The sequence below is a fragment of the Megalobrama amblycephala genome, linkage group LG1 (genome assembly GCF_018812025.1).
Source record: "Megalobrama amblycephala isolate DHTTF-2021 linkage group LG1, ASM1881202v1, whole genome shotgun sequence".
Classification (NCBI taxonomy): Eukaryota; Metazoa; Chordata; class Actinopteri; order Cypriniformes; family Xenocyprididae; genus Megalobrama; species Megalobrama amblycephala.
In genome coordinates, this window is record NC_063044.1 from 45,067,077 (window position 1) to 45,091,063 (window position 23,987).

Consider the following 23,987-nt stretch of genomic DNA (forward strand, 5'->3'; position numbering starts at 1 on the left):
ATGGTCTGTATGCTCTTTCCCCTCAGATCTGGGACATCCGTTCTCTGGAGTGTGTGCATGTGCTCCAGACCTCTGGAGGCAGTGTGTACTCCATTGCAGTCACCAACCACCATATAGTTTGTGGCACCTATGAGAACCTCATTCATGTAAGTAGTATTAATCTCTACGCTCTGCAGAGCTTTACATACAAGTGTAATGATCATGGAAAACCTGGAAATGTCAGGACATTTTTAACATTTTGATTTTTGATACTTTCCGTATAAACTAGGTTTGGGACATTGAGTCCAAAGAACAGGTGCGGACTCTGACAGGCCACGTGGGCACAGTGTATGCCCTGGCCGTTATTTCCACCCCCGATCAGACCAAAGTGTTCAGTGCCTCCTATGATCGCTCTCTCAGGGTAAGGAACAGGCTTGGATATGTGATATAGGGGGATTTGTGAAACCACAAATGCATTGATTGTTTTACCTCTGCAGGTGTGGAGCATGGACAACATGATCTGCACCCAGACTCTGCTGCGGCACCAGGGCAGCGTGACGGCACTCGCTGTATCCAGAGGAAGACTGTTCTCTGGAGCTGTAGACAGCACAGTAAAGGTCAGAGGCTCTTACAACAAGTTTGGGGATGCTGCTTTGAAACTGTAGCCAGCATTGAAATTGAACACTATGGGCCCTATAATACACCCGGCGCAATGCGACGCAAGGCGCGGCGCAAGTGTGTTTGCTAGTTTGCGTCCGGCGCCGTTCGCGTTTTCCCGTTCAGCGCCACGTCCTTAAATTAGTAAATGCATTTGCGCCGGTTAGTGCGCCCATGGGCGTGCTGGTCTAAAAAACAGGTGTGTTCAGGCGCATTGCTATTTTAACTCAAACCTGGTCTAAAGTCTAAAGTCAATGGCGCAATATTTTTTTGTTAGAGCGCGTTGGTAGAAACTGCGCCTCTGGGCACGTCCACAGTGAGCGTTGACTTTGCTTATTACACACAGGGATGCGCATCACACAAACATGCCAAATATTAAAAACAATTAAAATTACAGTGTAAAAGAATATTATTGTGTAGGCTACATAAATATAAAAATGTAATGATGAATAGTCATTGCGTGTATTAGAATTAGGCTACCTATTTTCAATTCAGCCTATTACTACTTATAATGATGAACGAAATTGGCTAATTAATTGAACAATCGTGCCAATACACACACATTTATATTAACTGACTTTAACTTCGCGCACGAGCAGATCGGTTTCTTCGCTTGAAAAGAGTTCAGCTTTTCCGCCAACAAATTCCGCCATGTAAATAGCAATCCGCCATGGAGCGAGCGCATCTCGCTCTTAAAGGGACGGGAGATGACACTCTGATTGGTTTATTGAACGTTACGCCCATTACTCATTAAGAGAATGGGACAACCCATTTCAAAAATGCGCCCTGGCGCACGGACCGTTTTTCCGTCGTTAAAATAGCGGATTTGGACACGCCCTGAGTGCACCTGCGCCGTGCGCTTTACACTTTGCGTTTAGATCGTTAAAATAGGGCCCTATAAATTAGGGGTGTAATGATACATCGTTATATCGAGATATTGTGACATAAAAATGCAACGATATGTATCGTTGATGTAAATTAAATGATTTGCGATAGAGTTAGTTTTATCCAAGGCTCAGTTTACTGTATTTATAAGATGTAATTCACCCAGAAATGTAAATTGTCATCATGTACTCACCCTCATGTCATTTCAAACCCAAGGTTTTCGTTCAACTTCCAAACATAAACAAATTTTTTATGAAACCCGAGAGATTTCTATTTCTCCATTTAAATGGTCTATTCCAAGTCTTCTGAAAAGACACAATGGCTTTACATGATGAACAGATTACGACAACAGTCATACTGTAGTAAACACGGATGTTCAAATACTTTCGTGACATGTGAAAACAACATGAGAGTAAATGCAGAGTTAAAATTTTTGGATGAACTAACCATTTACAGTTTGGGAATGGTCATTTTGACATGCTTTCTTGCGATCAGAACTGATTGACTGGAACAGCACTCCTCAAAGTGAAACCGCAAACATCGTTTAAATCATCATATCACATTTTGTTTTAGTAGTATGATAATTCAAAGTGATTTATGGTTTATTTTTATATGTGTAGTGCATTAATAGTGGGATAGGCGGGACATAGCGAGCACCTGGAGAGTCTGAGTGTGTGCGGCTTGTCTAAGAGTTCCAATGAATGCCTGCGTTGAAAGCGCGAGTACTGCATGAGAAAAAATGAAAGTTTAAGAAATTTGTATTAGTGTATTGTTACACCTCTGCTATAAATACAACTAAAAAATAGACTCTATAAAAATAGTAAAGAACAGAAGTTTTTGCCTAAACATTCTATTAAAATTTGAATTGTAATTTTTTTTTTTTTTTTTTTTTAAGAATGAATCAGACTTGATTATTCAATCAGTATGTGCAAACAATACACGTTAAATACATGTTAAAAACGACTTTTACATTCGGTCACACTACACCAGGCCTCTTCAGGTAGTTTCATTCGAGTGCCGGATTATCAAATCAAAAAGTTGAGGTGGGCCGGGGGGTCTTATTGGTAAAAATTATTTTATTAAAGCTGCAGTCCGCAGTTTTTTTTTGTGTTAAAAATTTAAAAAAAAAGTATATAATGAGAATATACAACATGAATCCATTTTCCAAACCGTATTTTTGTCTTATCCTGAATCATTATGGTACACTTATAATAAGTGTTTATATTTGGACTATTTCAGACCAGACTGGTAGGACCCGCGGCAGAGTATCACAGAAACTGCGTGACTCGCCATAGACATACACAGAGAAAAGTAGCTCCGGCTAGAATGTTCCTCCGCAAGACACGTGCAGTTCTGTTTATTAACCGCTAGAGGGCCAAAAATCGCGTACAGCAGCTTTAATTATTAGGGTTTAAATGAAAATATTCTCACAGTGAGACAGTAACCACACGTAAAACCATACATTGCTACTCACTACCACTGTCAAATGATATTATATAATATTATGATATGTTATATAGGCCTATAAAAACGCCAAAACACACGTACAAACTACACCTTAACAAAGGCATGAATTATATATTCCCCTACCCACCTAATAAATATATTGCAATGTAAATGCCTATAACATAGTATTGATTATAAATATTCCACATTTCCACAAACCATGGCAATTTACTACAGTTAGTTCATGGTAAATGTTTGTAAGAGTGATGATTTTGGGATTTAAAAGTCTTTTAACTTCATTCATGGCACATTTCTCCTGTTTTCCTCATCAGTCTGGTTGGGAATGTTGAGGCTGTTTCATCCGATTTAAAACTAGTTTAATCATCGAGTGATTTGTAGTTTGTAAACAAGAGGTGTGTGTCGAATTGAAACGTTTTTTACTAGATGTTGCAACGCTGTTTAATAATGGTGACTGGGAATAAACGCGGCTCCTTTTAAGCTTTCGTTCCGTTATCCACTGGGCTGTGCTGCATAGTTCAAAGTAAACTAGTGAAACGCATGAAAACACTGCTATTTGTTGTTACTGACCAAGAAACAACTTCAGATGATTCAGTGACAGAGCGGTCCGAACGAATCCGAATAGTTTCAGATCGTTATGCAAGCACGTTAGGCTAAATGACGGAAAAGAAATAATCTAGACAAAACTAAGAATGATTAATTCACGAATGATTGGTATCGCTGGTTCCGTCGACAGAATTACGGGACATGCATAATAACTGCTGAAATATTTGCACGGAAAACGTTTCTCAGGTCAGCCGGAGGAGCGTGCATGGTACAAACTGTGCATATATCTGCAGGCGCCACTGCGGCCACGTATCTAACCAAATTTAGCCGCGGGCCAGATGAGGATGATTGGCGGGCCGCCGGTTGACGAGCCCTGCACTACACTATTACTTATTGTAAAGACTACTATTTTAAATGCAGCTGAGCAACACTGTTTACACCATTCCTTGATCCTCCATTTTCTACTGGCATGAGATCTTTCACTGTATATCAGCTCTACACTCAAAAAAATGAATTGTTGGATTTACTTAAAAAATAAGTGTCAAGTGGTTCCACGCAACAATATTGAGTAATTTGTACAAAAAACTATTTAGTTGTATGAACAAAAGAAATTCAAGTAAAGCTGACAAAATTTCTTTGAGTAAATACAAATCATTTGAATGTCACTGTTAAATAATATTTATATGTGCAGTTTACTTAATGTTATGTTGATTACATAAGGTGAACACATTTTTTTTTGGGAAAAATCATTTAAATAAAAAGGATACAACATATCAAAATGCACTCAAAAAATAACTAATTGAACAAACTCAATTGAATTGAGAGCAGGAATAAACACGCGTATATGAGTGCGCACAGCCTAAACACAGGCGACACTCTTCTGCATGATGGTAACCACAAAATTCAAAAACATTACAGAAACTACTCTAAATGTCCAACATTAAACACTAACATAAACTAACAACATCTTTCCCTTTACTGAAAAACACATAAAATAACACTTTAATCCCTAATTTTACTCTCCTAATGCAGTCCCTTGCAAAGCATGCTGGGAACTATGGATCCACTGCACAGTTAGTTATGTCAGCAATAATGTGTGCATTTCACACAGCAATGTTAGGTTGACTGAACAAACACTTACTAAGTAAAGCTGACAATACTCAATTTTAGTAGAAACAACGCAGTTAAATTACGTTCATGTAGTTACATGAGTTTTTTTAAGTAATGTGAACAAGGATGGTTTGAGTGAAATTAACAACAGTGAAAGTTGTTTTTTGAGTGTAACAGTGTATTCTGTTTCCTTTCCTCAGGTGTGGACATGCTAAACGTGACCCCTGAGCATTATTAGTTGTCAGCATGAATCAACTCTGTTGTCGACATGAACTCTGATGCACAGACTTATCAATGAGAACATTTCAACATACATTGGACAGGAGATGTTTTTTTTGTTGTTTTTTTGACCCTGTGGACTCGGGCATCTGACCCGTGTGAATTTTGCAGTAAAATGTTAGAAGTTGTCTGGGTTTATGTGCTGGGCAGATGATGGTGTTTGCTTTCCACATACCGGACACGTCTTGACGGCAAACAAAGCCTCCAAACCTGCAGTCTTTATTAACACCCAGCGGAGCGCAGCCAACATGACAACACAGTATTTTATATACACACATAAGATCATTTCCTATAAAAGTATGATTTAGATTTGGCAAGACTTCAACTGATCTACAAATGAAGCTGAATCCAGTCCAAGGTCATGTTCCCAGCAGACCACGGAAATGTTTCTGCGATGACTGTCGAACTTTTGACCATTGTGAGTCACAGTCTCATGACTAAGTGAGTGCCTAAGCTTCTGTCTGATGCCAGTGGAGATGCATGGAGTGACCATCATCCCAGGGCTGAATGAAGACCTACACTAAACCAACTTGGGCCTGAAACAGCAGAGCATTGACAACACAGTGCCCATGTTTTTATCTAAGATTTGACAGTGCCAACTGAGCACCCAGAACTGCTCAGATATTTTCTAACTGCCTGTTGACTGATGTGAAACCTTTTGTATGACGGTGTAATGACCTAATCATCCATCATGCTTGTGTAAATAATGCAATGTTTCCTTACCAAAGGCTCAACTGCTTCATGCATGGTTCCATGTTTGTTATGGAAGTCAGATTTTGCCCATGCAAAGCTAGTAAGACTTTTACAGTGTAATTCATGCTAGTTACTAAATCATTTTGAACAGTAAGTTCTAATTAGTTTGTGTAAGGCACATAATTCACTGAGCATCCCAGCATTACTTTGAAGGAACACCGAGTTGAATGGAAGGGAACACAATTTTGCATTCAACTTGAGGTTGAGTTCCTCTTTCAGCTTAAAGGGACAGTTTACCCAAAAGTGAAAATTATGCCTTCATGCTGTTCCAAATCTATATTATGATTTCTTTTGTTGAACATAAAAGATGATTTTTTTTTTTTTTCATCCATACAATGGAAGTTAATGGGCACCAAAACTGTTTGCTCATCAAAATGTCTTTTGTGTTCCACAGAAGTGAGTAAATCGATTTTTGGGTGAACTATCCCTTTAATGTGAAGCGTACTAGATAAGACAAAAGGCACTAAAACAAAACAAAACAAAAAACAGCTGCTATTTTGGATATAACAGTGCCTTTTGGGGTGGCATGGAGCTACTCCATCCAGCTCCACACATTTAGGACAATTATGGAAGTAATGAACAGATTTCAGCAGTGTTGTTCCCATATTTTTCCCTCATCAAGCTTGACAGGATGTGATGTTAAAAATGTTCAAATGCAAACTACAAAAACAGTTTCTTGTATAAAACACGAGACAGATTTTTAATGCTTGTATTGAGTGAACTTGAGTCTTTTATATTCAGTCGCTATCTTTAACTCGCACATAACGTGCCGTTGACTCCCTCTAGTGTCCTTAATACATATTCAGTTATATTAAATAAATCTGTGAAGGGTTGTATGGCCCTTTGGTACCAGCTTGTTCTATTTTACTTTTTTGACAAGTGCTTTGTATTATGTATGTGAACTAATGAAACACTATGCTGTTAAGCAATTTCCAGCTGGCCTTGTTGGTGTTCAGTAATTGGACAGCTATGAGAGTGTTTGTATATAATGTTTATTTAGAGCAGGTGGCTGTTGATGCAGTCACTGCAAGCACACCACTGTTCCCAATGCCAGTCACAGCAGGTATCATACAAGTCAATGGCAGAACATCAACACAATATACAGCCTGCACACGCTGAGCAGTGCAGATTTCTTTTCTTTTTTATATATATATATATATATATATATAATGTCTCTGCAAATAGGATGGAATTTAAAACAGCTTTCATTATTAAATAACATCTTGCACCAACAACAAGTGTGACTTCAGTGTTTTCAGAATTTCAATATTTTTCCATCGTGTTTTTTTTTTTTTTTTTTCCTCTGGTATTAAAAAAGAAGAAAGAAAAACAAGCAAACATGACAATAAGAAACTGACAGGAATGAGAACTTTAAAGTGGAGAAATCAAGTTTAAAAAAGGATGAATTCACAGTGACAAACAACCAGCTATATACACACACAGAAGAAGGGGGGACAGGGTCATAACAACTCAATTAACACTGGATCGACACCCAGTCCTTTGAAGCGATAGGCATGATAAAGCTTTTATAAAAGCCATTCCCATGCCAGACATCTGCACTCTGTCCACAGAGCAGACCACCAGAACAAAAAGGGATTTAATTCTGAACATCTGCTGGACAAAAGCTGAGATCGGCCACATATTCCCCTACACACTGTTTAAACATGAAAGTCAAAAGGAAAATAACTAAAGAAAGGCACATACATGTTTTTAAAAAAAACGTAACATTGCATAATATACAACTCATTTCATCTGAAGACATGGCAGTCAAAAAACTTATCACAAAAAGTTACCTTAAAAAAGAAAACTGGAGTTCTAAAAAAATGACCATTTACAATTCATTTAAAACACTTTGCGCCAAGAAGACACTTTAGTCTCAAATATTTGCAGTTTCATCAACAAGCCCTCTTGATGCTGCATCATTAAATACTTGTTGAAAACATCTATAATAATCTCTGTTCATAATTTAAATATTACAAATATTCTTTCTGAGAACCACGGAAGGAATTAAGCATATAGTGTGTAAAGCATTGTGGGACCTACACAACCATTTCTCGTTCTTGTATTCTCCTCCTTTTGGGCCCTTTCTTAAATTGCATTTAAGATCATTTTGATACTGTGACGATTCTAATAATGAGCAGGCAGATTGTCATGGCAACAAAGATGGTTAATTAAAGAGACTGTGAGTTTGCTGGCAATGAGATAATGACATTCAGAGGCTCGTAAGAGGTTTGGTTGTGACCGGTGCTGTCATAACAGCGAATTGTGCCCTCACTGTGAATGAGAGAACATGGCATCTGGAAACATCTCATGTCCACAGAGACCAAACTGTAAAAGCATCACTCATTTCATTTTACTCTCAAAATGTTCCTATAAAGTCACTTAACTCGATTCTCTGTGAATATGTTTAACCTAGATACCGCTGTGTTTTCCAGAATAAGTTATTGACCCAAGCTTAATTGCATCTTGGATTAGTGTTCTTACTTTGGTCATTAAGGAAACGTCTGTCTGTATGATACTGGGGGGAATGCAATACAAAGCAGGCACACCATGGTACATTCACACCCTTTAACAGCCACTGAGATTAGACTGCATGCAGGCTTCCAGTGGAACCACACCTGTCCGAGCTCAAGACCGGGGTAGGTGGAAATGCTAAACTTCAAGCCACATTAACATTTGCAAAATCCTTGTTAGTTCACTGCACTGTCAGTCCATAACATCTTACATGCATGTTTCTTTTAGATTGCTGTTTTATGCCACATACACATCTGCAACTTTCTCACTTTGTGCTTCCTGACGTCCCACCTTCTGAAAGCCATCAACCATCACTGGACCCCTCTACCCTCATTCTCGCCTGTGTTTCTGAGGTCCCTCGTGTAGTAAAAGTCAACATGACTCTATTTACTTTCTTAATGCATGATCCTGGTCTTGTTGTGAACAATTTATTGACACTTTATTCCTAAGAAAAAACGAGTTTGTCTTAATCTTCACTCAGAGTGCACAGGCTAATCAATAGCTAAATAGCTATTTTGGTATTCAGTGCCTACTTTTCCCATCCAATAAATTGCCAAAGAACAGAATCAAGTCCCATTGTATTTTTTCTAGCATTTACTGTATTGCCTGGAACTGCATTACATCGTGGAAGTAAATTGGCTATTCATTTTGACTTCAAGGCCTACACTGCCTATCACCATGACTGAAGCATTGGAGATGGCCAAGGATGAGGTCACGCCTCGCCAAATCAGAGCACACAGGCCCCTCCCTTCCCACAAGGCAATGCCTCTCACTTGGAGCCTCATTTGTAAAACGTGCGTATGCACAGATTTGATCTTAGTACGTTAAAATCCACGCCAACGTTCATATTTACGTGCTTAGTGCCACGTCAGGGTCTAAGCTAGTCTCAGCCTCAGACGTCATGCTCATGGACCGATGCATGTGGCACACTTAACTAGAAACGCTTCAGGATTTTTGAAGTCGTCATCTGGTTGGTTGAATTCTATAGGATGTCCGGGAGATGTGTTGCGTTCTTTTACTGTCCGCCTGGAAACAAATGCCGTGACACCAAACCCGCTCATGGAAGAAGAACGCCGTCGTGTTTACAAGCGCTTACCAGGATTGAGTAAATGGTGGATTTTCAAAAGTATGTAAAGTTTGCAGCTCCACTGTTGCAGTAAACTGGCTACACGAGACTAGGTCTAAGCAGACGTATGCACTTTTCCTTGTGGCAAAGAGTCGAAGAACTGCAGGTAATCTAAGCAATTATTGCCGCTCGCCATTCTCAAGGATTTGAACGTTGGCTCTTTTATATGCTAATGACATTAATTAGGCAGCATTTACAAGACGGAGATCTTAATCCATTAAAGGGTTAGTTCACCCAAAAATGAAAATTCTGTCATTTATTAATCACCCTCATGCCGTTCCACACCCGTAAGACCTTCGTTCATCTTCAGAACACAAATTAAGATATTTTTGTTGAAATCCGATGGCTCCGTGAGGCCTCCATAGGGAGCAATGAACACTTCCTCTCTCAAGATCCATAAAGGTTCCTGAAGCAGTGTTTTGAAATCAGCCATCACTATACAAGTTGTTTTTTGGCGCTCCAAAAATATTCTCGTCGCTTTATAATATTGAACCACTGAACTCATATGAACTGATTGAAATATGTTTTTAGTACCTTTATGGATCTTGAGAGAAGAAGTGTCCATTGCTCTCTATGGAGGCCTCACAGAGCCATCGGATTTCAACAAAAATATCTTAATTTGTGTTCTGAAGATTAATGAAGGTCTTACGGGTGTGAAACGGCATGAGGGTGAGTAATAAATGACATACTTTTCATTTTTGGGTGAATTAACCCTTAAAGCTGTGCATAATTTCAATATCATCTATAGATTTCACATTTGGAAAAGAGGCATATGTACTTTTTTTGTATGAACGTTCGTTCTCTGAATCACATGTACGCACATTTGAGAAATGATCGTAAGATCAAATATAGGATGCTTTCTATGCAACAATTTTATAAATGAGGCCCCACGGACACCGGGCCTATCTCAGCTTGAAACCGTTTGCTTGTGTGTGTTAGCAGCACTGAGGTCACCTCTCATGTTAAGGCACACAGGACACTGCACATGATGAGGGCAGGAAGAAAAAGAGGGAAGGTGAAGGAAGAAGGCTGTGCGGGAGCAGGAATGTATGAGTTCACACAGGCAAAAAGTATATGGAAACATAAAGGGTCACAGCAGCACAGAGCGGGAGCCCAGAGCAAGCACAGAGCAGGGGGTGAAACAGCCACTTCAGTCACTACATTCAACACAGCCCACAACACTCTTCAGCAGAGCACAGCCAAACATACAAGATGTTTAAGCCAGCCTTATTTTTTGTTTTGTTTTAAAACTTCATTATAGTCATAGAAAAATCCACATATCTGTCATCAAACTTTATAGATTTCTTAATGTTTCAACACTGTATGTACCATTGAACATGAAATAAAAACATAAAATATTTATATTTATATTTATATATATATATATAACTGTACTAATGCATGACTCTCACTATGAGATTTTTTTTCTTTATAGATACAAACTTTCCTCATGCTTACAATGTACACATACCATACTATTATTTCATATACAGTTATTATTGTTTTCATATTATTATTTTACTACTCATTGCTCATGGTAGATAGAGATATTCCACAGACAGAGAGTTGAGCTTTATGTATTAAAACACAACCTCTGCCTCTCCACCCTCTGCTCTGTCTTTGATGTTTAAAGCCCTGGATGGCCTTCTGCCCAGTCCTGAGGTACATCAGCTCGGGTTTGTGCAAAACCAACTCGGAGGGAGAGAGGAGAGACGGGTGTTTCATGACAATGGGGAAGGAGCAGGAAAAAAGGGGGTGAGAGGAGCAAGGGATGAGGACTAGAAAGGGATAGGTGGGTATGTTGTTGGTCATTGTGCCCTTGTGCTCTCCCGGGGCCCTGAGGTTGTGCCACAGAGACACAGGCTGTGCTCTTCACTCCAGCATTGCATCCAGCTGGTCGGCCAGGTCATCAAACATGCTGCCGATGTCGTCTAGGATGCTCACTGTGCTCTTGTTTTCAATCAATGAGCTGTGGATCAAAACACACACAAATATGTTTTAAAAATAACACAAAAAATTAAGCTGCAAGCAGTAGTTATGGGGCCAATATTGACATGCAAATTGTAAGGCTGAATAGATTTATTTGGTCTACACGCCCCCAATGATGAATTTAAGAGAAAATAAATTCAAAAGCTATGAACAGATTTGCCTTTAGCTATAAAATTTGACCAGTCGCAATGATAGATTGCGTCAATAAACAAAAGCCCTGCCAATATACAGCCTCTTCAACTGTTCAGCATATTCATGTTGAAATTGGCTTCAGGCAGTTTGGAAAATAAAAATAACTAATAATTACTATAGTATTCTGGTACTCGCTGTATTCAACCCAATGGTGGAAAACAGCTTGAAGTCTCTTAAAGGGTTAATTTACCTAAAAATGAAAATAATGTAATTTATTACTCACCCTCATGTCGTTCTACACCCGTAAGACCTTTGTTCATCTTCAGAACACAAATTAAGATATTTTTGATGAAATCCGATGGCTCAGTGAGGCCTCTATTGAGAGCAAAGCCACTGAACCTCTCAAGGTAGTAAAGACATACTTAAATCAGTTCATGTGAGGACAGTGGTTCTACCTTAATATTATAAAGCGACGAGAATACTTTTTGTGCGGCAAAAAAAATAAAATAACGACTTTTCAACAATATCTAGTGATGGACGATTTCAAAACACTGCTTCTGAGCTTTGTGAATCTTTTGTTTCGAATTAGTGATTCGGATCTCCTATCAAACGACTAAACTGACGAAATCACGTGACTTTGGCGCTCCGAACCACTGATTCGATTCGTAAAGCTCCGAAGCTTCATGAAGCAATGTTTTGAAATTGTCCATCACTAGATATTGTTGAATAAAGTCATTATTTTTTTGCAGCATAAAAAGTATTCTCGTCGTTTTATAATATTAAGGTAGAACCACTGAACTCACATGAATTGTCTTAAATATGTCTTTAGTACCTTTCTGGACCTCAAGAGGTTCAATGGCTTTGCTCTCAATAATAGCCTCACTGAGCCATCAGATTTCATCAACAATATCTTAATTACGGGTCTAAATAAGGTCTTAGAACGACATGAGGGTGAATAATAAATGACATTATTTTCATTTTTGAGTGAACTAACCTTTAATAACCACAGATGTAGACTCAAGACTGCTGACTTGATTTGAAGGAATTGTGACTTGGAAAATATTAGAAACTACTTAAATAAATATTAACCTGAGGCTAGATGCCATTACAAACTAGATTCCTACTGGTCTATGATGTCACTGATATCATGTTTCATGACACTCACTCTTTTTGCCCATCCTCCTTGATCTTCTCTTCTACTGCCTGCAGGGCTGCAGCTAGTGAGGCACTGGTCTCCTCTATCTTCTGGTGCATTGCATCTGCCGTCACTACCCCTGTGACAAGTGCTGATCCAGTTGAACTGTCCATGGATACCCCACTGATTGAGGAGCGAGGGGGCTTCACAGGAGGGGGTGTAGGGATGGGGGTTGGGGGAGTTTGGGGTGTCTGTGGGGTTTGGGGTGTCTGAGGTGTCTGTGGGGTGTGAGGAGACTGAGGTGTGTGTGGGGTCTGTGCACTCAAAGCCGGTGGGGTTGTAGCCTTGACAGGGTGGTTGGTTTGGGTTGAGGCTGTACTGGACATTCTGGTGACAGTCTGCTTGGCTGGAGAGGGCGTGGGAGTGGGATTAGGTGTCGCATTTAAAGACTGCAGAACATTTTTGGATGGTTTGGGAGCTGTGGGAGGAGGTGTAGGTTTTGGTGATATCGGAGGAGGTACTTTCTTTCCTTCAACTGTAAATTAAAGAGAAAAGAGATAGGAAGAGAGACGGGAAGAGAGACTGACTGAGCGGACTTTGACTCAACAAGGTTTAAACATTACAAGGCTTTATGGGATACTCACATAATTGTGTAAAGACAGGGCAAGTGAAAGGCCCGCACTGTGTAGTACCTGGGCTGCCAGGTGCCCCAGTTGGTCCAGGAAACGGGGCTTTCTTGGTGATGGCAGCCGGTGGTCCTTGTTTCTTTATGTGCTGGGCCAGAACAGGTTTGGGAGACACTGGAGGTTTGACGGACTTTCGAGGGGCACTCTCAGTGACATGGCCTTCCAGGTCTGCACTGTCCCGACGGGGCGAGTTCTCAGGATGTTCCTGTGGTCGGGGCTGCTCTGAAACGGTCACCTCTGACACAGGGCGTCTTTTAATGGTGCCAGTCCCATTCTCGTATGGTACGGGCATCTGCCCATCCTGTTGTTCCTCTGCATCTTTGTCTTTGCTTTTGGGGCGGCGCTTAACTGTATTTGACTCAGTGAGCAGGAACTTGGTGCCATTTGGCTGCTGCTTGGTGCTCTGGACCCTCCTTTTCAGGGAGGCTGTGGCATCCGCACATGAAAGGTCCTCCTGGGGTAAAGAGTATGACATTTCTGGGCCCTCCTCAGACTCATCCTTTCCCTGTCTAGGTCTTTGTTTGATGGTAAGGTTTCCATCCTCAGCAAATGGAAGGTTTTCTGCTGAACTCCCACTAGAGCTTGGCTGGGGTTCAGAGCGTTGTCTATCCTGGACTGGCTCTGGCTGTGGTCCTCGCTTAGCAGCTGCTACTAACTCAGTGACGGGCCCACTAATGGTCCTGCGACGGTTCACTACTTCCCCATCCAGTCCAATGGCATCACGCTGCTTTGCTCCTGCAGAACCCACCTGCAGAGAAACAACTATGTTTTACTACAACAGATTTTGCTAACAGACATTTTTATGATAAATGATGGGTATCATCCCAAATGCACATTGATAACCACCTTACCTGCAAATAGTGACCTGCAGTTTTCTGTAAAGCGAGACCCTTGGCACCCCCACCAATAGAGGACATTTCCAACATGGCTGCAATGCTCCTCACACTACCTGCACTGCCTGTGTCTACAGTGCCACCCAGGTCACTAGCACGTCTTTGTGGTTGATAGGGAACCTCCAGAAGAGGTCCACTGCTTGTCTCCTTGGGAACTTCTGTCAGATTACTGCTGGAGCTTGAGATGGCCGAACTAGAGCGTTTGGGAGGAGGTGGAGGAGGACCTTTCTTCTTCTGTCTGAGTGCAAAGGACTGGCTTCGGTTGACATTCTTGTCTGCCTGCCCTTTCACTGAGTTGCTGCGGCCCACCCGGTGCTGTACTGTGGCATACTTTCCTCCTGAATCTGCAACATTCAGCTCGTCCCGCTCCTGCTCACCATCAGACACAGCATATCGATTCAGACTGTGGGCACGTTTCTTAGGCAGACCATACTCGTCGCAAGCTTCATCACCATCTGGTGGCAGGCACAGGAGTGGCACTGAGGCAGCAGGTCCTTGGGGCGCAGCTTCCTTGGTTTCCACAGGCTGAGCAGCTGGGTGTGTATGGGACCTTTGAGTGGGGGATTGGGGGTGAGCACGAGGTGTTATGGGCTTCTCTGTCTGCTGGAGCAGCTGAGGACTAGGTTTTGGTTTACCCGGTGGGTTGCTCATAGTCTGTGAGGCAGGAGGCTTCGTTTTGGTGGGCGTTTGTGGTGGAGTATAGGGTGGACCTGCACCTTGGGGATAAGACTGACGTGGTTTTGGCTGCGCCGATGAGACACTTCTCTGGCCTCCCTGGCTGCTCTGGCGCATGGTACGTGCCTCCTTTCTGGGTGGCCCGCTAGGCTCTTCTGTGTCTCGGCTCTTATTCATGCTGTTCTCATGCAGAGTGCGGGCTCGGTGCTGTGCTCCCGGACCACTATTGGTTCTCACCTCTGTGCCATCCTGCACATCAGCAGGGCGTGTAAGAGCTGCCTGTAACTCCCCGCTCAGTTCACTGTCCTGGAAAGTGCTTAATTTAGGAGACATACACTCTCCGCTGTCATGGGGTGGGCTCTCAATAGCCATCACCTCCTGAGCGGCTGGGGGTTTTTTACGCAATGTGTTACGACCATCAGAGGCCTTCTGGATCTCTGCCAGCTTCTTCACTGCAAGCATAAGCTTCTTCTGGTGTCCTAGGAAAATTCGGTCAGAGATATAAAGTAAACCACCATGGCCTATGCAGTTTGATTAAAAAAAGAGAAGTTTTTATGTGTAACCATTTTGAAATACTTAATTATGGATCCCAGTCCACTATCTTACCAAGTTTTGTAATGCCAATCTCCTGAAGGTCCTCCCACGTGATGTCAGTAATAAAGTCAATGTTCTCATAGCCATTTTTGACTAAAACTTGGTGATATTGGCTCAACCCAATCATGGATAACCACTCTCCAAGATTCGCCTACAGATCAAATACGGATAAAAACAAATCACATTTGGATGTGTGTGTGTGTGTGTGTGTGTGTGCGTTATGTAAATTGTAGGAATTACAAAAAAGTAACATCAGAATTTTTTTATCTTGTGGGACCATTTGTCTCCATGAGAAAAACAGCTTTAAATCTTGTTAAACTATGTTTTTTTTTTTTTTTTAAATGTTAAATTGCAGAAGGTTTTGTGTGAAGTTTATGTTTAAGGTTAGGGTATAGAATATACAGATAAAAATACAGTATAAAAATTATTACATCTATGGAAAGTCCCCATAAAACTTGGAAACCCAACATGTATGTGTTTGTGTGTGTGTGTCTACAGTGCACATGTTAAACTCACTGGTTTTTGGTCAGGCAGCCACTCGTTAACACTGAGCTTATTTATCTCTGAGGTTATCTTCTTTCGATGTCCTGGTTTGGTTACTCCAATAGCTGTTAAATCCTAAGAATACATATAGGAGTCCCAGAAACCATCAGATCCATAACCAATCACATTTGAGCACCCCAAGACCTTTGTACACACATACACACTAAACCAAGTGGCACATATTCTGCATGAACATTACATTATATAAAAAAGATAAAACACTTAAAATTTGGCATATCAAACACTTTGACAAAAGGCACCAGGATGATAAAAGCGGATGCAAAAAAAAATAAAAATAAAAAAATAAATAAAAATGGGAAAGGGGAAAATAATAAAATAATACGAGGAGCAAGTGAGGAAAAGAAGCCTTTTCAGAGTACCCCCAAACATAATAATATAAACAAATCCTAATTGAGCATATCCTCAGTGTTTCAACAAAATACCCCTGTTAATTCTGCTTTCAGGAGGGGGGTATCTGGGTGAGATTTTCCATCTTGCCACAGGCAAAATTCAAAGTCTCAAAAAGCCTATGTGAGCCATGCCCGTGGCTTTTTGTGCTTCAGACTCATTGCAATCCATTTCACTTTAAAATCCAAGGAGAGTTTGTTGGTTGATTCATTTTTTATCTTCTGACTGCTTCTTTTCTGTGCTTTGGGTGGGTCTGGGTGTTACATTTAGGGAAGAGGGGAGTGACGTAAATAGTTTAGGGTGGCTTTAGGAGGTGGGGGGGACAACTCTTACCTCTGGGGTCATTCGGCTAATTGTAGGAATGTCATAGCCGGCGCTGATGAAGTTTGGAGCGTAGACCTGCAGCTGAAATTCACTCAGCCATTCGATAACAGCCTCTGAGCTCTAGAAGAGAAGATAGGTGGCAGTCTATCATTGTTTGGGTCCTGTGGCTGAAGATGAACCAGACCCCAGGCCAACAAACTAAAAACATTAGTCCCAATGACCAATGTCGCAGATTCACTAATTAGTTAATAAATAATTAGTTCACTTTATTAGTTCATAAATAATTAAAACCTGCCTTTATTTATTTATTTTTTGTATTATATTGGACTTTTTGCTCTGTTATTACTCTTGGTCCAGGTACCTGCTCTAGCAACAAGGGGAAAATCTTTAGCAAATAAGGACTCTCCTTCTGAACCAAAAGGTTCAGCTTTTAAAAAGCAGTGGGCATACAGTTTCTGCTTTGGAATGCCATTTCCCTAGAAGTAGGAGGATATACTATAACTCTTGTGTAGGAGAGGCAAAAAAGGGAGTTGGGCAGCAGAGAAAATAGGGCTGTTTTGAACAGATGGCCCCTAGTCCACAAGTCCAGCATGGAACAGCTCTACTCAGCAGCTCCAAAGTCCTGCTGGGAAAGATATGGCAGCCACATTTCTCTGTTATATGACTAAATGGCAAAATTTCTGATATCATCTAATTGCAAAAATGATATCAAAAACAGCAAGGGTCAAATATGCATTACCAATTTGCAACATACAATCTCATTTAATGAGATAACAGTTAAATAATACCTATACAGTGTCATATTTCAATTTCCTTTGTCATAATCTCTTTTTCCTTTTAGCTCTAACTGTTCTACAAGTCTCAATTTGGACAGACTAAATCTTGATCATGCCCCCATAACCATACCACTCCACATTTAAATCACACGTCTACATTGTTGGGTACTCTCTGAAAAGAAATCAAAAGTGAAAATTACTGCAAATAAGGCAAAGAAATTGAAATGGACTTTAAAATGTAGCAAAGAAAATGAAATGAATGATCATAAAAGATCACAGTGAAAGGAATCGCTGTCAATATTAGACAGCAGACAGAGTGGCTGATAGAAGCCTGAAGCTGAGGACAGTGTGCAAGGAAGCCTGCGGAAAAGCCCACTCACCGTGTCCTGACGACAACCGAGAGCACGTAATACCGATGAGGCCAGCTGTGAGAGGAAGTGCTGGGAAAGCATCCTGGATGTGCAGATGCTAGTGCATATATGTGTATGGGTGTGTGAGAGAGTGTATGTTTGTTTGAGGAAAGGTAATGGGACAGTGTGTTTCAAGTAGCAGTCTCCTTACCTTCCCCTCAGGCAGCGCCTCCCCTTTCCTCTGGGACACCGCCTCCCCATACGGCTGCTCATGAAGTGGACAGCTTGACAAACTCTGACTGCGTGAGGAAGATCCTAGAAGGATCATGAGATCATTCATACACATTGGAGCATTGCTATTGCACATCCTTTTTTGACAACTACTCCTTTAGCCAATCAGATCTTTGTGATGCTCCCACCCACAACAATTAGCACAACCATCTGCCACAAAAAAAGGAGCCAAGTCTCTAATTTGTGGAAAAAGAAGGATGTAGAGACTTCTTTGTGAAATGATACTCTCCTATGATATCTTTTCAGAAGAGTTATTTGAAATTCCCACTAACCCTTGTTGCTGGAAGCGTGAGAGGGGTGGTCCAAAGACTTTGTTTGCTCCAGCAGGTGTTCTTTAGCTTTGGCAGACTGTGACAAAACCGTGGCCAGGAGCTACAGGATAAACAAAGCTAATCAGATCAAGAAATAACATACAAATATCAATGCAGACCGGAACAATGCAAATTAGACCTCAAAAGCGGACACCCTTATGTTTAGCTTTGAAGAACAAAGCTTTCCAAAATTGAGCAACAGGTTCTTTTCTGATTTTTAAAAGGTCCTGCTGGAAATTTCAGCTAAAACCATCCCCTCATAGTAGCTGGTTGAAGCTGATCATTTATTGGTCAGGTAAAAGCTGATTTAGGTGGACTACCAGCTACTGGGTTTGAGTCAACCTTGTAAACCACCTTGGTCAACCTGGTTAGGGCTGGTAGATTCGTTTGTTGGGAGGTCTTTTAAGGTGATTAGGTGGTCCAAGCAGGACTGCTAGCTTAATCATCTTGATCAACCTTATTCAGTCTGGTGTAAAATGTTTTCTTGCTGGTTGAAGCTCATTATTTATGGTTGTTTAGGTCGTACAAGCTGGTTCAGGTGGACTACCAGGAAATGGGCTCAAGGTTGGCATCTTGGGCTGGTTAGGGCTTGTAGATGACCTTGGCTGAGCTGGTTAAATTCCAAAACACAAATGGACTTGAACTGGTTGACAAGGTTGTTCATCTTAGGATGTAATGACCTGTTTTTTTCAGAGATTGTTATACATCTAGTCATACTGCCAATAGATCAAAGACGCTTCTAAAAATTTAAACCAACAACAAATTAGGCAGTTCTTTCAGGTATCTTCGCAAACCACAGTCACTTTGCTTGTCAGATAGCTCACCTTGACTCCCTCTGCCTGTGCGTGAAGGATACTGCTGCTGCCTGCGCTCTGTCCACTACCAGAGGATCGGGCACTGGCCACACTGCCTGAACTGCCCACACTGCTGCGGTCTCCACCTGGAATAAGAAGCCCCCAGCAAACACATACACAAACACGGTCAGCCCCATCAGACCACACCACCACAATTGCTCCAATCACACCACTATGAACATCCCCACTGCAATGCACTGATCTGATACATGGGATGACAAAGACTTACATAACAATGGTGAAAGACCAGGTGATTGATGGACACAAGACATGTTAGCATAGTCACTAATACAAACACACTCAGGCTCACGCTGCCTTCATTGAAAATGCAGTTTGCCACACGGCTACAGATTGTCTGTACGTGTGCTCTTGAGGGAACGACTCCCTGGATGTTACTGTGACTGAGCAAATGAGAGTCTTTCGGTGCGCCGACACGCCTGCAGCTGAGGAGGTTTCTGAGGTCAGGAGTACAGCAGCTGCACCAGGAGCGTGGCAAAGCAGGAGGAGTCATGAGAGAAGAGGAAGAGGAGGAGGAGGTGGAAGAGGCAGCCCTGCTGTTACCTGCCACAGGTTTGCGCAGAACCCAGATCTCCTCGCTGCTGCCGCCCTGGGGACCACCGGCTGGGGTGGGTGAGCCATGTGGACTGGACTCTGAGCCGCGAGAACCTTTAACACAGAAACCATCATTAACTGCGCCCTGGCTTGGCCACCTGCCCGGGATCAGAGGACTTCTGGACAGGTCAGGAAAGAGGAAATCTAAACTATATCTATGCGCTTTAGCAATCTGTTTGACTACATATCTCGCTCTCTCTCTCTCTCTCTCTTTCAAACACACACGCAAGGCAAGCACGCATATATATACTGTATATCTAACACAAATATATATGAACATTTATATACAGAGGTACATGAAATATATAAGAAGAAACATGTACTGTATATATGTGTATATACATATATATATGCCTTGATTTACACATACACATAGGTAAAACATATATAATATATACAGAGATATATGATTATATATGTAAGTAGGTTTAACAACAGGAGGAGTTGCAGTGCATTACAGGAGCATAGTTCATTAGGGACTCCAAAAACATCAAACCACAAGTGAATGTTATTGTGTTTAAATACAAATTAAATGCAATAACATCATATGGTAATGGTCTCTAATCACTGAAGAGTGAGTCTCACCAATCTTTTTAATACTGTTTAAAAAAAAAAAAAAATTCTGTCAATTTATTCACCTCCATGTCATTATAAAACTCTATGACTTTCTTTTGTGAACACAAAATAAGAAATTGTTTTTATCCATACAATGAGTTGTTATGGCCTCCAATGACTTTCATTGTATGAAAAAATAATCCTTTTTTCTTTTCTTTTATGTTACACAGAAGAAAAACAGGTCAAACAGGTTTGGAATGACATAATGGTGAGTAAATTATGACAGAATTTTCATTTTTGGTTCAACTGTCCCTTTAGGTTTGTTTCACGATTACCAGGCCCAGATGGAATGTGCAGATTTGTGTTGCTGTTTTTAAAAGAAAATAAGCAGAATTCTTAATTTAAACATTCTACTGAGAGTTCAGCACTTTTACTGGTAGCTGAAATAGATTAGACAAAGTTCTTTGCTATGGACACTGCTGAAATCTCCAGAGTTCTGAGGGCACAGTTTCCTTGTGGGCCTGACGATTACTGATCATTTACAACTAAAACAAACATAGTCATATTACAGTTTACTGTGATCCAGAGTACATAAGAATATCTTCATGCTCCGTACCAGTATCAAAGTTTGTTTTGATACACATCGCTGAAAGGATAAGAGTTAGTATGAACGGACAGATCAGTACAGTTGAGACGAAGGAGAGTTGAAACAGACAGATGTTCAGTGACAGACAAATGGTTGTGCAGAGATGCAGGTATGGAGGGGTGAGAGGCTGGCTGTGCATTCCCTATTGATCACGTGTAAGAGTGAACGGTTGAAGGGGGCAGTGGAGCGAATCCCAAGTGTGGTCATCACAGAGAGGGAAAATGTAAAATCAAATCAGGGAAATTTAAGGGTAAAAGAGGAGAGATAACAGCTTCAACAAAGAGAGGCCCATGAACCTCTTTTGTGCTGGTTAAAAAATAACTTACTAGCCAAATCTTGATCATTCTTGGCCTCTAAAAAAAAAAAAAAATCAACAACCAAAATAATGTCAGAAAAATAAATTTAAATGTATTTAATTTTAAATTAAAGGTAAAATTCAGAAATAATAATTTCAGAAAATATTTTCAGAAAACTTTAAGGAATTAGTGGAACTAAATTATTATTTAAATGAAAAAATACTGCAATTTAACACATTCCTTAAAGCTTTGTGAATAATAATAATAATAATAACAATAATAATAATAAATAATAATAATAATACAACAGTGGAGACAGATTAGAGTATCTGTACCTTGTCCACTGTGCGGCTCTCCTGAGGTGTTTGGGGACCTGTTATAGCCAAAGGAAGTGAAAAGTGGCAGATGGGAATGTGGTGGCGGAGGTGGAGGAGGCGGCAGGATATGAATCTCATGATACGAGTCCCCATTCACCATGGCAACGGCGGGCGACACGGGGCCGCACACCGGCGCACAGAGCTGTATCTTTTGATACTGTTGGGTACAAGTGACTGTACTCCATGAACCTAGATACGACAACACAGCAACCACCACCACCACAACAAACAAAACAATTACACATAAGAGAGGGAAAGCAAATTAACCCAACACAAAAATCACAACCAATCACAAAATTCAAAACAGCAAAAAGACAAATTAAAAGGAAGAAAACGCTTGTTTTTTTTTACTTCGAGCTGTTCAGTGTGTGAATGGAGTGAAATGGCTATAACTATTTCTTCAAGAATGGTGTCAGAATGATATTTGTATGTGCGTACACTCAAAATATGCTTCGATTTGAAATAGTGTGGAAATGCAAGGTTAGTGAAATGAATTGGAAATGAGCTGGTGCTTGTAGTGAAGCACAAATGCTTGTCTCTGTAAGTGCTTGAGGAGGAATACTGTAGAGCGATCTTCTCAAATGAGAAGTTTAGTATGCGTGACTCTTTTCAAGTCTGTGTGTGGGTGTGCGATTGTGCAATTTGACCATTTAGGTTCACTGTGAGCACAGCAGGAATTGTTTGAGATGTTCGTCCTCCTTTCACTAATTACATTAATATAACAGAAAATATATCAATTACAAGTTTTTCATATAAACTGTAATTTTAGTAAAAAAGGGAGTATAAGAAAGGAGCTGAAATATTCTAAAAAGCGCAACAGGGGCACAAAAATGTGGATGGAGTGGAGGAGACCGAGCAGCAGATGTAGAGACACAGACATGGATACTTAGTGAAGCATGAGACACAGTGAACACATAGATTAGACCCCTGCTGCCATTCCAATATAGAGACAGGACATAAACCCTCTGAATGGAAAGAGTGCACTGTATGGATCATATACAACCGCATGAGTGCACAAAAGAGTGCTCTGTTGCCCAATGATTCTTGAGTGACAAACTAAAAATCTATTTAAGATCAGGGGTCTCTTCTCTTCTCTTCTCTTCTCTTCTCTTCTCTTCTCTTCTCTTCTCTTCTCTTCTCTTCTCTTCTCTTCTCTTCTCTTCTCTTCTCTTCTCTTCTCTTCTCTTCTACTTATTGGCCAACGTGAACTAAGGAAGATCTAGAAACACTAGTATGTCCCCGGTGACTCTGTATCAGTGCCATCAGTGAAGAAATAAGGACTGTTATTCGCTATAGTGAGAGCAACACTGACCAATGTTTGAGTGTTGGAGTAACAGAAGAGCGTTTTGTGAAAATAGACCTAAAGGGTTCAATCCATTGAGATCTGCTGTTCTGTCAAAGTACGGATAGAGGCGAGGCCACTACTTAAGGTACTAATAATGACTGTCTTTCTTTATGGCAGCATGAGACAGCATTACGAGATGAGAAAAGAGCTCTACATTAGCCCTGTTGTTGTTTCCACAAAAGCAGATGGCCCTGTCTGGCTCTCAATCCAGTGCACATGAGCATCATGAACAGCTGGCTGTGAACAGAATCAGGGTCATGTGAGTTCAGCAGCATTACTTATGCATCTGTGAGTGTGTGAGGTCTCAGAAAGAGGCAGCACTGACCCGCCCGTTGTCGTCTCTTACCCACAGCCCCAGGCCTCTTACTGATCACCTCGACCATGCTGGAGGGGAAGTAGCCCACTCTGTCATTTCCTGTGCGGTTATCATGGATGCAGCCCTTCCACCTCCCATCTGAATGTTGCTCCAGAACCTACACAGAATCATAATCATCCATCATCTATAATGGCAATATACATTGTCTGGACACTTTTAATACTTTGTAATGCCACAATTAAATTTATTAATTCAAAGTCTAACGTTTATGCATTGATGCACTGTCAGAAATTTTGAGAATTCTAATATTATTTTAATGTTAATTATTTTAATTTTATACACTATACCGTTCAAAGGTTTGAGGTTAGTATAATGTCTTTGAAAGACATCTAATCAAGGCTGCAAAAACAAAAGATTTAAAACAACTCTTTTCTATTTTAATATATTTTAATATGTAATTTACTCCTGTAATGGCAAAGCTGAATTTTCAGGAGTCATTATTCCAGTCTTCAGCGTCACATGATTCTTACTACATTTTATTTTTTACATTTTATTTCAGTATACTC

General features: G+C 40.7%; 2 protein-coding genes and 1 long non-coding RNA gene across 14 annotated transcripts in view; 2 read left to right on the plus strand and 1 right to left on the minus strand.

Moving 5' to 3' along the window:
* traf7 (TNF receptor-associated factor 7) overlaps window positions 1-6,522 on the plus strand; it is a 19,834-nt gene extending 13,312 nt beyond the window's left edge. For both annotated transcript variants that reach the window (XM_048195433.1, XM_048195442.1), the window contains exons 18-21: window positions 27-146; window positions 269-400; window positions 477-596; window positions 4,842-6,522. In XM_048195433.1, coding sequence (XP_048051390.1) covers window positions 27-146; window positions 269-400; window positions 477-596; window positions 4,842-4,856 — 387 coding nt within the window. In that variant the 3' untranslated portion in view covers window positions 4,857-6,522. The remainder of the gene's footprint in view (window positions 1-26; window positions 147-268; window positions 401-476; window positions 597-4,841) is intronic.
* A 3,904-nt stretch (window positions 6,523-10,426) lies between these two features.
* caskin1 (CASK interacting protein 1) overlaps window positions 10,427-23,987 on the minus strand; it is a 101,625-nt gene continuing 88,064 nt past the window's right edge. For 2 of the 11 annotated variants that reach the window (XM_048195454.1, XM_048195501.1), the window contains 14 exons: window positions 23,431-23,578; window positions 21,719-21,949; window positions 21,414-21,440; window positions 19,836-19,940; window positions 19,245-19,360; window positions 18,382-18,481; window positions 18,030-18,133; window positions 16,702-16,812; window positions 15,934-16,035; window positions 15,430-15,568; window positions 14,107-15,302; window positions 13,214-14,003; window positions 12,600-13,104; window positions 10,427-11,282 (listed from right to left, as the gene is read on the minus strand). In XM_048195454.1, the coding sequence (XP_048051411.1) occupies window positions 11,186-11,282; window positions 12,600-13,104; window positions 13,214-14,003; window positions 14,107-15,302; window positions 15,430-15,568; window positions 15,934-16,035; window positions 16,702-16,812; window positions 18,030-18,133; window positions 18,382-18,481; window positions 19,245-19,360; window positions 19,836-19,940; window positions 21,414-21,440; window positions 21,719-21,949; window positions 23,431-23,578 (3,771 nt within the window). In that variant the 3' untranslated portion in view covers window positions 10,427-11,185. The remainder of the gene's footprint in view (window positions 11,283-12,599; window positions 13,105-13,213; window positions 14,004-14,106; window positions 15,303-15,429; window positions 15,569-15,933; window positions 16,036-16,701; window positions 16,813-18,029; window positions 18,134-18,381; window positions 18,482-19,244; window positions 19,361-19,835; window positions 19,941-21,413; window positions 21,441-21,718; window positions 21,950-23,430; window positions 23,579-23,987) is intronic. The other 9 variants (XM_048195463.1, XM_048195474.1, XM_048195506.1 and 6 more) reach the window with 9 other exon arrangements.
* Window positions 19,878-23,597, plus strand: LOC125271440. Its single transcript, XR_007185620.1, has 4 exons — window positions 19,878-20,013; window positions 20,672-20,709; window positions 23,223-23,364; window positions 23,458-23,597. It is a non-coding gene; the product is annotated as an uncharacterized LOC125271440 (long non-coding RNA).